We start from the raw sequence: 15,184 nt of genomic DNA on the forward strand, positions 1-15,184 counted from the left end.
CTCCCTCTGTCTCTCTCTGTCTCCCCCTTCCTTCACATTCCCAACCAGACAGATTTATTTTTTTTTAAGTGAGGGGGAGTTAAGTACTAAGTTGACACCAATGCCAACCTAAAACTTTATTACTGTGCTAACTTTCCTGCTGCTGAAAAGAAATGCATGGATAAATATCTTACGCTGCAGACCAAGTGTGTGTAATTAAGAAAGAGAGGCAATTTTCAAGTACATACGTAGGAGGAGGAGGAGGAAAGTCCTTACTGGTCTGATCCAATGCATGTTTGCAAAGCCCTGTCTGAGTTCAAGAGGACTTACTCCCCAGGGAGAGCTCATAGGATTGCCTTCTTGGAAAGGCTCCCAGGAGTTGGCTGGGTTACTGAGCTGTGCTGCCTTTAAACTTGATCTAGCTCATGCTGTGTTTTTTTTTTTAACGATGGTGCCCAGGGACACCCTTCTCCCCGCCCCAACAGCCCAATCCTAAACAGGGTTACTCAGGAATCAGTTCTGTTCATTTTGCACGGGACTTACTCCCAAGTAAGTGTGTGTGAAATGGCAGCTGAGCAGCCTATACCTGTATACAGTTACTAATTCCTGCAGAATTCAATAGGATTTACTTCCAATGAAGTGTGCTTGGGATGTGATTCAAAAACCAACCAACCAGTCTTCCCCCCCCCCCTTTTTTTGCCTTTCAAACTTGCTGGACTTCCTCCGAAATCAAGGAAGCGAAATTCCCTGGGTGAGAAACACAGTCTTTCTGACCCCCTCCTCACAATCAGGTGGGGCCCCAAACAGTTTCCAACCTCCTGGCGAACGCAGGCAAAATGTAGACACCTGCCAGATAGCAGCAGAGTTTCATCGCAAGGATTTGTGTTGCTTTGTGCAATGCTGGATGCGGTTTCAAAATGATGATGATGATGATTTAAATTGCCCTTTAGCAGTTGGAGGAAGGCGGGGGGAGTAGATTAGATAGCAGGCGAAGAGGCTTCAGTGGCCACAAGATGCAACCCTACAGGCTGTACTCAGAAAGTGCTTTTGGAGTGAGAAGAGAGAGCGATCAGCCTGTGTCTGTCTGTCTGTTTTATTTTTTTCAAGGAAGCTGAGATCCCTCAAGAGGTGATTGAAAGGCTGGCTCACAGCGAGATCCACAGCATCCGTGACCTGCAGCGCCTCCTGGAGATTGACTCCGTAGGTAAATTATTTCCATGCTTTCCCCCCTTACTTTTTGCTTTTTTGTGACGATAAACGAATTGCCAGTTAAATCCATGTCATCTTACGAAACGGTCAAAGAGAAAAAGAGAGAGATACTGCTTTGGGGAGTGATGCGTTTTCCTTAAAAATCTCTGTGGGGAGTCACCGGCGGCTCTGCACATGGGACCGATGCTTTCCAAATGTCTTCTGTCCACTCTTAAATTCACTCCTGCTTTGGGCAGGCAGATGGAACCCAAAGGTCAGCTTTCAGGGATGCAGGCTGAGTCAGGCATTTTTCCCAAGCCGCGGGAACATTTCGGCCTCAGGACAGAGTTTCACTGCTTCCAGCCCGGCCCAGCGTCGTATTTTGAGTTCTTGCACGTCTGTGTGTATAGGGGGTGCACCTGAAAAAAACATGGCAACCTTGCTGGATTGAAGGAAGGAGTGGTCTGGCTTGGTTTATTGTCTTTTTCTGGGTGCTTCTACAAGCAGGGTTTGAAGCAATCGCCTTCCCCAGAAGGTTGCCCCCCCAGGCAAGCTGAATTCTGCAGTACAGAGCCTTTGGAGCTTGTCCCTTCTGTTTTGCCATTATGGCTATCAGCGCTTGCGTGTCTGACCAGATCAGTTGTGCTCATGCTTTTGAATTGTTGGTTGTGTGGCTGTGATTGTGTTTGACATCCAGTGACGGAACTCCTGCTTTCGGTGGTCCACATGAGCAGGGAACTTCTGCTGCTGCTGCTGCTTTTATTTTTTGACATTTGTGCGAAATTCTACTATGATTTTTCATTTATATGGCACAAAATGTGGAAAATGTAATTTATACTCTTCATTGGGTTCACGTGTGCGGTAATCTTAGTTTGTGTTGTGCGTGGTTTTGTTTTGTTTTGTTAATACTCCATTTTTCAGCAAGGAACTGAGGATGACAGCTAAGGCCTAACTAAGTTGGACTTTGAACTCACAGGGTTGCACTCAATGTTTGTCCCACTCAGAGTAGACCTGTTAAAATTAATCAACACAGTTCTCGTTGGCCCACTGATTTCAGTGGTGCACCTCAGAGTAGGACTTAGTTGGATGCACACATTCTGCCCATCTATAAAATCAAAATGTTCCCCTACTTTTGATTGGACAGATTTAGTGTTGGATCACCCATGCTTTTACCATCTCGTGATTTTCCTCCATTCAGCTGGCAATCCTTTCCTGGGAGTAAGACCCATTATACTTGGGGAGGCTTACCTGTGTGTAGGCATGCAGAATATTACCTGAGGGCTGTTGGATTAAAAATATTGTGTTTGGATTGAGTCAATAGGGAAATTCTGTCTGCAGTGTTAGCTGATGTTGCAGTCATCAAGTGATGAGTGTGTCTGGGTGAACCATGGAATTTCAGGTGCCACAGGAAAATTTGATAGGGGATCCTGTGCACGTGGTGGTTCTTTCCTAATGTAAAAATGGGATATTTATTTGTGTGTAGAGTTCCCAACTGGCCTTTTCTTGCAAGATATTATACTTGTGTGTCAGAACTCTACGCTTTGCATGCTCAGCAATGCAGCTTCAATATAGCCTCATAATTTAAACCTCCCCACAACCCAGCAGTGTTGTAGGTGGCTGAGACTTTTATAGGTTCAGGATAATTTCTCTAGCGAGGAAGAACTCCCATCACATTGCCTCTAATTCATGCCACTGTGTTGTTATCTTCAAGATCTATTGCCTTGGGTTCATTTGTAAAAAAAATTCCAAGTCGTGTTTATGAATGAAGTCATGTCTCTACAAGATGGTGGGGACTGCTTTCTTCTTCTTCTCCAGTGAAAGGAAAAATAAACTCCTTTCTTTTGACTTTAAACAGAAAGCCTGCTACATTGAGCTTCCAAACAATCAGCATTCACATTTTTTATTTTTTATTAAATAGCCCAAGGTTATTTTCTGCATCATTAGATCTACAAATGCTTCGAAGGGCAAACGTGCAATTTGCTAATATTTCTGTACTGCAACAGACCCATCCTGCTATTAAATCTGATCTCTCACAGTTGTCACTGTCGGGTCCAAGCAGATTTCACGATCATGTACTATGCCGGGAGTGATTGCTTTGTTTATTTTGCAAAAAAATATGAAAGGGGAGGGAAAAAAATGCATATTTATTTATTCTTTTAAAGGCAAGGGAAGTCTCTACCAATCTTGTATCCTGAGTCAGGAATCTGGCATGTTGCTGCTTGTGTTGTTAATAGTGGAGCTGCTCCATTTAAACAAAGACTGCATAGTTGCTATGCTTTTTTTTTCTTCCAAAAAAATAAAATTGCAGGGGCCCTTTGAAAGTTCCTCCAGAGTTACTTTCACAGATACATTCCTCCCCCCCCACCTCAGGAGGAGCGCTCTAATTTCAGTGGGCCTACTCTAGGGGACATAGCATCAAGTTTGCATCCAAAAGGCAGGATCCACTGGGGAGAGTTTTCCTTGGCAAGCCTTACTTCCAGAGAGCTGCAGAAGTTGCAACCAAAATGACTGTGTCTTTCCCTGCAAGGGCAGCTCAGAGCATTTGGGGGGAGTGGGGCGGGGAGAAGACCTCTTAACAGCACAGTCCTGTTGCAATATCTGCTCTGAGGTTGGCCCTGCTGGGTTCAATGGGAGTTGGTCCCAGGTAAGTGTGAAGCCCAGCGAAGAGTATGATAGAGCAGAAGTGGCCCACCTGTGGTCCTCAGGATGTTGTTGGATTGCAGCGCCCATCAGCCAAAGTCAGCATGGCCAGTTGTCAAGGATGATGGGAGATGTAGTCCCGGCAACATAAAGGCGGCTTCCTTCCTTGCTGTGTTCCTTCCCTTCTCCACGCCGGTTGTGAAATGGAAAACTTAATGAATCTGAATGTTAGAAAGTTTGGGTAAAACAAAGCAAGTCTTCACCCAACGTCTAATGAATGTATCAAAACCACCATCTTCAGGTCTTTAACAGGAGATCAGACAAATTTGGGGGGAAAGAGGTCTGTGACTGGCTGCTAGCCATGATAACTGCATAGCAGATGTAGGGAACTTTGGGGTCTCTCGATGTTGCTGAACTACAAATCCCATCAACCTTGGCAAGCGTGGTTGTTGGCTGAGGATGGTGGGAGTTGTAGTTCCACGGCACTTGGAAGGGCTAAAAGTCTCCCAGACCTGCTATATATAGGGTTGTATTCCAGTGTTAGTCATACTCAAGAGTAGACCCATTGAAATGAATGGGCCCAAGCAAGTTAAGGTCATTAATTTTAATGGATTTGCTTGGAGCATGGTTAACGGATCAAATTTAAGGAAGGCTAATAGCTACATAGAACCTCCATGTTCAAGGACAGTATACCACCAGGAGGTGAGAGATGAGCAACAGTCTTCATTGCCTTCATAGCCTCCTCTGGATTTCCTAGACTTGTCTTGGTTAGGAAGCAGGATTAGGTGGGCCTTTAGAATCCGATGTCAAGCCCCTCAGAGATCTGTCTAGCCCACCAAGCTGCTTATTAGAATTGTCATAAGAATGCAAGAAGAGTCTTGCTGGCTCAGTCCAGAGGTCATCTTATCCAGTGATCCTGTTCTTAAAGTGACCAGTCAGATGCTGATGGGCAGTCTACAAGCAAGGCATGAACACTGTTCCCACTCAGGTTCCCGATGATTCTGTGGTTTTGAGAGACATATTCTACCCAGTAGTGAAGGTAGTTAAATCTGCTTTTAATACCAGGAGCTGAGACCCGGAGCAGGTGAAGCTGCCGCTAAGCTAATATGCAAAGTTCCCTCCCCACACCCCTAAGTAACGGCAGCTCCTTCCTTCAGTTAGGATTAAGGAGCAGGTGTAACATAGTACCTGAAGGAACTGAGCCGAGAGCAACTCTGCTTTAACACCACAGTGTTATGTATGTTGGTGTGGAAGTAAGTCTCATAATGGAAAGTGTGCTTAGATTGCACATCTCACCTTGCCCTTGAACTCACTGTGTGTCCTTAGCAGGGTCTCCTCAAGCGCATAAGAAGAACCCAGCTGGAGCAGGACCAAAGGGCCGTTCAGTCCAGTACCCAGTTCTCCCAGCGAGGCAAGCCCAAAAGCAGGACATGAGCACAATGCCCTTGCCCTTTCCTGCTCATGTTCCCCAGCATCTGATATTAGGGACTTACTGTCCCTGATACTGAAGGTATTGTCTGAAGGAACATGAAGCCACCACCTTGCTGAAGCTAAGCAGGTCTGGGTCTGGTCAGTGTCTGGATGGGTGACCGCCTAGAAACTACATGTATGCTGCTTTGGGTTCCTTGTATGTAGGATGTAAGAACAAAATACTGAGCCTCTTGGGCTTGTTGATAAGAAGGTCAGCAGTTCGAATCCCCGCAATGGGGTGAGCTCCCATTGCTCCGTCCCAACTCCTGCCAACCTAGAAGTTCGAAAACACACCAGTACGAGTAGATAAATAGGTACCACTGCGACGGGAAGGTGAACGGCGTTTCCATGCGCTCTGATTTCCGTCACGGTGTTCCGTTGCACCAGAAGTGGTTTAGTCATGCTGGCCACATGACCTGGAAAGCTGTCTGTGGACAAACGCCGGTTCCCTCTGCCTGAAAGCGCCGCAACCCCATTGTCACCTTTGACTGGACTTCACCGTCCAGGGGTCCTTTAACTTTTACCTTTGTGGTTAGAGGCCAGGCTTCAAATCTCCACTCAGTCATGAAGCAAACTGAGTGATCTCCACTCGCTTCATCCATATTTTCACCTGCCCCCATCATGTCCCCAATAGCTCCGTTGGTTAGAGCATGGTGCTGATAAGACCAAGGTTGCAGGTTCAAGACAGCGGCATGTTCCTGCATTGCAGGGGGTTGGACTGGATGACCCTCAGGGTCCCTTCCAGCTCTGTGATTACATGATTCTCTGCCCTCTCCTATTTGCCTCTTTTATTTTGTTGTTAACCAAGAAGCCCCAAACGTTGCAAACTTTCCTCATGGGGGGCTGGCCTCAGCTGCTTGACCACTGCGTCTGACAAAATATTTTCGGAAGTCTACAAGCAGGGTGTGAAGGTAACAGCCCTCAACTTTTGCCCCCAAAGAACATAAAGAGAACTTGCTGGATCCGTCCAGTGGCCCATGAAGTCCAGCATCCTGTTCTCACAGTGGCCAACCAGATGTCTGCTTGAAACCCACAAGCAGATCCTGAGGACAAGAGCAGTCTCCCCGCCTGTAGTTTTCGGCAACAGCATTTGGGAGCATTGCTGCCTGTAGCTGGAAGCAGAACATAGCCTTTGTGACTAGTAGACATTGATATTCTTCTCCATGAATTTGCCCAATCCTATTTTAAGCCATCCAAGCTGGTGGCCATCACTGTTTCCCATGGGAGCGAGTTCCATAGTTAACCTTGCTCTGTGCGAAGGAAGTATTTTCTTTCACCTGTTTCCATACGTACTCTATAGGGACGCGGGTGGCACTGTGGGTTAAACCACAGAGCCTAGGACTTGCCGATCAGAAGGTCGGCGGTTCGAATCCCCGTGACGGGGTGAGCTCCTGTTGCCTGGTCCCTGTTCCTGCCCACCTAGCAGTTCGAAAGCACGTCAAAGTGCAAGTAGATAAATAGGTACTGCTCAGGCGGGAAGGTAAACAGCGTTTCCGTGCGCTGCTCCGGTTCACCAGAAGCGGTTTAGTCATGCTGGCCACATGACCCGGAAGCTGTACGCCGGCTCCCTCGGCCAATAAAGTGAGATGAGCGCTGCAACCCCAGAGTCAGTCACGACTGGACCTAATGGTCAGGGGTTCCTTTACCTTTACCTTTTTATACGTACTCAAGTCGAGTTGTTCACGTCTTTGTCGAGCCTTCCTGATCTGACAGGGCTGTGATATCATCATGCTTGTGGGCCTCAGCCTGACAGTGCTATCCTGTGGCACCATCCTACTGTCAGGATTGGTAGGAATTGGCGTTGAAACTATTGTGTGGGCTGCTTTGAAGGAATTCTTGTGTAGGTTCTGCATGTTTTTGGAAGGCATAAGGCATTCCTTGGACTGGCATGTTATTTTGGAACAAAGGATGCTTTGCAAGCGGACAGCTTTGATTCATAATTTGTGAAAAGCCAGGAGTATTTCATTGTGCAGCTGTAGATCAGCACAAGAAGGCCCCGGTGTCTTCTTGAGTTGCCAAGATCTGTTGTGACGTTTCTGTAGTTTTTGCTTGCGATCTGAGGAGCAAGCTTAGAAGCTTGGGAATTTCCAGAGAGTTTAGGTTTTTTACATCTCCCTTTTAAAACTGCATATCACAAATTATCCATGCAGACACAAGTGTGTGTACAATTTTTTTAAAAATTAAAAAACCCCACCTAAATGGCAAAGAACCTAGTCAGTCAATTACGTTGTGTTCTGTTGGGTTTGGGCTTCTGAACCTAGTGGTAGTCTCAGATTCTATAGACCTTGATGTGCCAGCCAGGTTGGGATGAATGCCCACCCCCACCACAAATTTCTTCATTAAATTTCCAGCACGACTAGACTCTTGTCAACTGAATGGTCCCTTTCATTTACTGGAGGTACTCATGCGAGGAAACACTGGTTTCTTAAGGAAGGATTTAATATTGTGTTTTAATTGTTGTTACCTGCCCCTGGGACCATTGCATGAAGCATGGGTAATAAATGGTGGTGATGGTGGTGGTCCTGGATGGGGTAACTGTGCCCCTGAAAGACTAGGTGTGCAGCCTGGGAGTCATTTGAAACTCACAGCTGTCCAAAATGCAGGTCAATTCTGTGTCCAGGGCAGCTGACTACCAGCTCCATCTGGTAGGTAGGATGAGACCCTACCTTCCTGCGGACTGTCTCGCCAGAGTGGTGCATGCTCTAGTTACCCCCTGCTTGGACTACTGCAATGTGCTCTACGTGGGGCTACCTTTGAAGGTGACCTGGATACTGCAACTAATCCAGAATGCGGCAGCTAGATTGGTGACTGGGAGTGGCTGCTGAGACCACATAACACCAGTCCTGAAAGACCTACATTGCCTCCCAGTACGTTTCCAAACACAATTCAAAGTGTTCGTGCTGACCTTTAAAGCCCTAAACGGCCTTGGCCCAGTATACCTGAAGGAGTGTCTCCACCCACATCATTCAGCCCAGACACTGAGGTCCAGCTCCGAGGGCCTTCTGGTGGTTCCCTCACTGTGAGAAGTGAAGCTACAGGGAACCAGGCAGAGGGCCTTCTCGGTAGTGGCACCCACCCTGTGGAACGCCCTCCCACCAGATGTCAAGGAAATAAACAACTATCTGATTTTCAGAAGACATCTGAAAGTTGTCTTTCAGGGAAGTTTTTAATTTTATTCTGTTTTTGGTCCTCTGTTGGGAGCCGCCCAGAGTGGCTGGGGAAACCCAGCCAGATGGGCGGGGTATAAATAATAAAATTATTATCATTATCATTATTATTATTATTGATTTGTTGGTGCCCTCTCTTTCCATGACTGTCCCAAGGAGTCTCCTGTTCTTCAAAGTGTCTTGCTTTATGTAATTCAGGAAGGAGAATTGTGATTAAAAACAGCCCCTTTCTCTTTTGCGATTTGTTGGGTGAAAGAGTTTTCTCTTGCTTTGCAACAGATTCTGATGCTGCATTTTAGAGGATGAACGGCTGATAATGCCTTCTCATAAAATTAGAAACCACACCCCCAGATCATCTGCCATCATGTTAAGAATAATCAGCATTCAGCAACACAGCGCTTTAATCAATCTTTCTGACTTTTTTTTATTGCAAAAAGGCCAGATTGTTCTTTTACGGTCTGGTCTTGTAAAACAATGGAAACTCTCGTTGGAGTTTTAACAGGAAGATTTGGGTTTTGGGCAGACCCGGGTGGTGAGTTAGCTACTGTCTGATCCAGCAGAGCATTATGTGGGTAGTGTTCTGTTTGCTTAGAATAATTATTGTATACCATTTTTTCAGGGTTCTATTCCTTCTGGTAGCTTCTGGTTAACCACTGTGTGAAACAGGATGCTGGATTTCTTGGGCATTTAGTCTGATTCAGCAGAGTTTTTTCTTACCATCTGAAATCCCATCATGTCTAGGGAATTAAGAGTTCAAATTCAACAAGTGTTCCTCCCAGCTTCCGAGCACATCGCTGCCTAATGCTGGATTGCTCTTCACCACCTCCTTTCTGTGACATCAGAGCAACTAAGCCAATGACAGCTGCCCAGGCTCACTGTGACATAAGAGCTGATTAGCCAATCACATCATCAAGAGAGGCAGGGCGATAAGAGAACTAAGAGGTCAAGGAGGAATTTGGCAGAGTGAAGAGGTGAGAAGTGGAGGTGCGGAGGGGGCAGCTGGAGAAAGTAAATATATCTCCTTACAGTAAGCTGTCGCATATGGTGACTGCAACCTGGGCATTCACAATAGCAATGGACAGAGGAAGAGAAGGCAAGAAAGTTGTGCAGAAAGTAGCATTACAGAATCACTTCTTGATGTGTTATAGCTTTCCAGAGTGCTGATTGATAAGAACAACTTGTTGCACAGGATTCATCTGCATTTCAGGAGCAGGCAAACTCTTCAGCTCTGATAGCCACTATGAATCCTTACCAACTCTCATTACTCATTCAAACTATACTGCCTTTCGTGTGTGACCATTGCAAGGCTGCATACAGAAATTACATTACAGCTTCCTTGCAGGATAGCAAGTAGAATCAAATAAGTAGCAAGAAATTAATGTAATGGCTCTACCAGTGTGGTGTAGTGGTTAAGAGCGGTGGACTCGTAATCTGGTGAACCGGGTTCGCTTCCCCGCTCCTCCACATGCAGCTGCTGGGTGACCTTGGGCCAGTCACACTTCTCTGAAGTCTCTCAGCCCCACTCACCTCACAGAGTGTTTGTTGTGGGGGAGGAAGGGAAAGGAGAATGTTAGCCCCTTTGAGACTCCTTTGGGTAGTGAGAAAGGGGGCTATCAAATCCAAACTCTTTTTCTTCTACACATCCGGGACTCTTGTTGCCAGGCAGCAACCAGTGGACCTACTTCATTGATCAATGTGGTGCACAAAGTGATGTACAGATTATGAACTTGTTTATGTCCATTGTTTGGGCCAATTCTTCAAAGAAATTATTGAGAATGACTTCAAAAGAAGAATATGAAAATGCCATGAGTTGGACCGTCTTTCTTGCCGCCTCCTTGTTTTTTCACTAGCTCCTTTTGCATTTCCTGCATTGCAGAGAGTTGGACAAGATGGTTTGTCAGGGTCCCTTCCCTCAGATATTTCTCTGTTGTCACCTGAGGGCCACCAGCCATGTGTGAAGGGATATTTGCAAGATAAAGGCAGAGCTATTGCACAACAAAAGTTCCATGGGTACTTGCAGCCATGTGTGGTGGTTCTGTATGGTCTACTTTTCACGTGGGCTGTTAGTAACAAACACACCTCTCGCCCACCAAAACGAAGATCGCATGCTGTTACTATGAGCTCTTTTAATCTTCAAAAACAGTGTGCCTACTGTTCAGAGGATAGCGGACAGTATTCCCAAGCTTCCCTCAGCCAGGCACAATCCTGATCTGACCCTGAAGCTACAGCAGCACCCTCCCCTTTGGTAGAGCAGTTGCTGTTGTTTCTGCTAACGTTCTTTATTTATTTAATTAAAAGAAAGGGAAGAAAAAAGATTCAACAAGGTGACTTATGGAGGCAGTCCAGAATTCCATCCTCCTGGCTGTTTGCCGCCACAGGAGATGTAAAAACACAATTAATTGGTTTGCTTGGCATTCTCAGTAGTTCACTCTTTTCTGGAAAAAGAAACAGTTGTTTTAAAAATAATGGCAACTTGATTGTGCTCCGATGGTGGAGGCTTAACCCTCTCCAACAAAAGCAGAAACGCAACAATATCGGCTGCTTTCCTAGGGGGCACTCTGTACATGGCCTGTGGAAATAATAATAGGTTTTTGGAAACAAAGTTTGCAATTCTAATTTGGAACCTGGCTTTCTTGGACCCCAGCTGCATGATTCTTGCTCTCACAAGAGATTTTCATGCGTGTTGATAGAGGGAGCACCCCCTGCCCCCGGAGAGGTTTGAAACATTTTCTGTTCTTCCCTCTGATTTGAGCTTGTTCATTCCTCATTGCCATTCTTGGGCATCTTGCTCACCCACAAAAATCAAAGAGTGTGCCTGGTATTTTGGAAATATAATACATTGCAGTCCTTTGCTGATTTAAACCTGGGTAGAGGGGTAGTAGATCAGGTAATTCCTCAAAGAGGTAATGCGTAAGAATGGTATGATAGCATCTTCTCATGAGCCACCTGGAAACTGTCGGTTTTTAGAGCAAACCTCTGTATTTTTGCTCCCTGCCTCCAGGCATAGTCAGGAATGCTTACATTCTATCATGGTATTCTTTCTGGTTAAGTCATTGACTGAATATCACTAGATAGGTGCAGCATACTCTTGCTATTGTGATATTATTATTATTAGATTATAGATTCAATGTAATGGATCACTGAGTTAGGGTCGAGTTGGGTGCATTTCTTTAAAAATCTACAATGCCAACTCAGAGTGATGTTCGGATAAAACAGACTGCTCCTACCCAAGGCTTTGTTGAGGGTATTTGTGGGAAATCCACTGGGCTCTGTTTGGCTGAATTCTTTGAAGGCAAAAGTCAAGAATTTCATAACATGAGCATCAAAGGACCCTCGAGGGTTTGTTTTTGCACACAAGCCCTTCACCTTGCAAGCCTTCCAATTGTTTGTTTTGTGTAGGTACAGCAGCTATTGTCTCTTGTCTGCTGAATTTCTGCCTAAATAATGAAGCTTCCTTGGCAGCTGGGTTGCTTCCAGATGTTAGCAGTACCCCTTAGCAGCGGTTCTCAACCTGTGGGTCCCCAGATGTTGTTGGACTACAACTCCCATCATCCCTGAGCTCTGGCTTTGCTAGCTAGGGATGATGGGAGTTGCAGTCCCACAACATCTGGGGACCCACAGGTTGAGAAAGGCTCCTTACAGTATTAACACGGACACTGGCACCAGAGCCTGCAATAAACCCAGATGCCAACTTTGCTGCCACATACACCCGGACAACACCATTACTGGCCCCAACAACATCACACATACCATCTCGGGACTATTTAATTGCTCATCGTCTAACATAGTGTATGCCATCAAATGCCAACAGCTCTCTATATTGGACAAACAGGCCAAACCTTACGCCAAAGCATAAACGAACATAAATCCGACATCAAGAATCACAAAACAGAGAAACCAGTAGGAGAACACTTCAATCTCCCAGGACATTCTATACAAGATCTCAAAGTAGCTGTTTTACTACAAAGGAATTTCAGAAATAGACTGGAAAGAGAAGCTGCTGAATTGCAACTCATTACAAAACTTAAAACCATGGAGAGACCTGGTCTGAACAGAGACATTGGATTCTTATCTCATTATACATGACTAAGCCATCTTTCACCTTCTCACCCCTTGCCTTTTCCTGTAGACCTATTGCAGTCGTTTAGAGTCGTCAACAGGCTCATCTCAGCTATCTGCCAATCTCCCATTCCCACCACCCTTCTGAGTAATACCCCTCCCCACCTTCTCACTATATAGAGGAACTGGCGACTTCTATTTCAGTGTATCTGAAGAAGTGTGCATGCACACGAAAGCTCATACCAAGAACTAACTTACTTGGTCTTTAAGGTGCTACTGGAAGGAATTTTTTTATTTTGACTACAGTATTGCTGTTCGGCTTCAAGCAGCATGGCAACTGTTTGCAGAGCTCTGGAATCCAAATGACACTGTATGAGAGCCCCCTTTTCCCAGGCACAATTTTCTTTTTCGGACCAAGGTTCCTGTTATGAACCATGCTCAGCTTCGAGGGGGATTCTGGTATCAAGGGGGATTCAGTCCAAAGCAAGCGGCGATATGTCTGGCTAATGGATTTACTAAAGGGATACGCAAGCTGCATTCGTCCCACATCTTTATAGCATCATCATACTGCTTTTAATACACACGACATGGCTTCCCCCAAAGGATTCTGGGAGCTGTAGTTTGTTAAGTGTTAAGTTTGTTAGGAGACCCCCCGATTCCACAGAACTACAATTCCCAGAGTTCCTGTGAAGAGGGATTGTTTGGAAACTGTAGTTTGGGCAGGGAATAGGCGTCTGCTAACAACCCTCAGCTCCCTAAAACAACAGCATGCATTTGTTGACCAAGAAAATGATGAGGGACTGAACTAGTTGGATTGTTTCTGACCACTGGCCTTTGTGTTTGGGGCTATGCCCACTGCCCCTGTTGTAAGCCTCAGGCCTCAAGTATTGTTATTACTCTTAGTAATAAATTTATTGCCTGCCTTTCACCAGCAGGGTGGTTTACAACAGTTTAAAGTCCAGTACAGTGGTACCTCAGGTTAAGTACTTAATTCGTTCCTGAGGTCCGTTCTTAACCTGAAACTGTTCTTAACCTGAGGTACCACTTTAGCTAATGGGGCCTCCTGCAGCTGCCGCACAATTTCTGTTCTCATCCTGAGGCAAAGTTCTTAACCCGAGGTAATATTTCTGGGTAAGCAGAGTCTGTAACCTGAAGCGTATGCAACCCGAGGTACCACTGTATTCAAAAAGTTAAAACGGATTACAGGCACAGGAGTAGGCTGGGTTCTCAAAACGCACATGTCATATGTCAAAGAACCAGGATAAAGAGGTGTGTTTACAGTATTCGCCAAAATTTGTATGGTGAAGATGCCAGATGCAGAATCAAGAGAATTAGGTGCATGTGAGGGGCTCAGATCAAGGCTGTGGGTATCACTTGGCAATATTTTGCCACGTGTTAAGACCCTAGCTGCCTGGCAGGCCCACCACTAATGCCTGCCCTGTAGCCCCTCCTAAACTTTTTTTTTTAAAAAATCAATGACAGGAGACTAGGTCTAGCTGCCATTATAATCCCCCACAGCAGCACTTCGTTATGGCATCTTCCTAATGGGAGTTTCTCTGAACCACTTTTGTATCTGAGGAGTAAAGATACAGTTTCGTTGCTCATGAAAATATACACACTCGTGACATATTGAGTGTAAACGTTTATTTAGTGTCTGTTTTGAACGCTGCACTTAAAACGTTTTTTGGATTAGTCATCAGCCTTCGCGGATGTGGATGACCTTGTTAGCTTTGGAGAATATGAAGGAGTTGTCTTGTAGTGAGATGTAGGAATCTGGGGTATATCGAAAGCCGTTGATCTGCCCAGCTCAGTAAAATTGGCAGTAGCATGCCCTCCAACAGTTCTCCAATGAAAATAGGGATGCCCTATTCAATAACAACAACAACAACAATAATAGTAATAATAATAATACCCCACCCATCTGACTTGATTGCCCCAGTCACTCTGAGCAGTTTCATAATAAAACATTAAATATTTTTTTACAACTACCCTGTACAGGGCTGCCTTCAGATGTCTTCTAAAGGTTGTATAGTTACTTATCTCCTTGGCTCAGGGGTCACACAAGCTTGCCAGGATTTTGGGCAGCTGCCTTTCCCAGCCCTACCTAGAGATGCTGGGGCTCAAACCTGAGATTTTCCACCCTCTCTTGCCCTCCCTGAGCCAAACCACTGGTCTGTGTGGTCCAGTACAGTTCACCCTGAAGCTGTGAAAGTGCATGATGATGCTTTTGGCTTGTAAAAAAAAGTTGCAGGCAGAGATTTCCCCCCTTAGCTTTCCTGTTTATAGGAGATCCTGCAGGAGGTTATAATACAAAACTTAGTGAATAGAATCTGTCCGTGCAGCTGCTAGTGAAATTTTTTTGGGATCAATAGAAGAATAACCTGTTCTGCAGTTGCTCCCCGTTTGTGGAGCTGTGGTTTAGCTGTGTTGTGTCTGGACCTGGCAGATGATGAAAGCCATAAGTGGGGGAACTGTGGCCCTCCGTAGATTATTTGACTCTCAAACTCCTATTAGCCCTAGATAGCAAGGCCAGCAGTCAAGGGCGATGGGAATTGTAGTCCGACAGTGTTTGTAGAGCCACGGGTTCCCCATCCTGGCATTTGTTAGATGGCCCCTGTCCTCCTTGCTATTTGGCCACCCTAGAGAGAGAAGGAGAAGGTTGGTACAAAACAATGAGCCCT

General features: G+C 45.6%; 1 protein-coding gene across 2 annotated transcripts in view; it reads left to right on the forward strand.

The window, feature by feature from the left end:
* Positions 1-15,184, forward strand: part of PDGFA (platelet derived growth factor subunit A) — a 67,432-nt gene that overhangs the window by 1,949 nt on the left and 50,299 nt on the right. For both annotated transcript variants that reach the window (XM_082199937.1, XM_082199938.1), the window contains exon 2: positions 1,087-1,183. In XM_082199937.1, coding sequence (XP_082056063.1) covers positions 1,087-1,183 — 97 coding nt within the window. The remainder of the gene's footprint in view (positions 1-1,086; positions 1,184-15,184) is intronic.

Source organism: Podarcis vaucheri (genome assembly GCF_965113315.1).
Source record: "Podarcis vaucheri genome assembly, chromosome: 14".
NCBI classification, from domain to species: Eukaryota; Metazoa; Chordata; class Lepidosauria; order Squamata; family Lacertidae; genus Podarcis; species Podarcis vaucheri.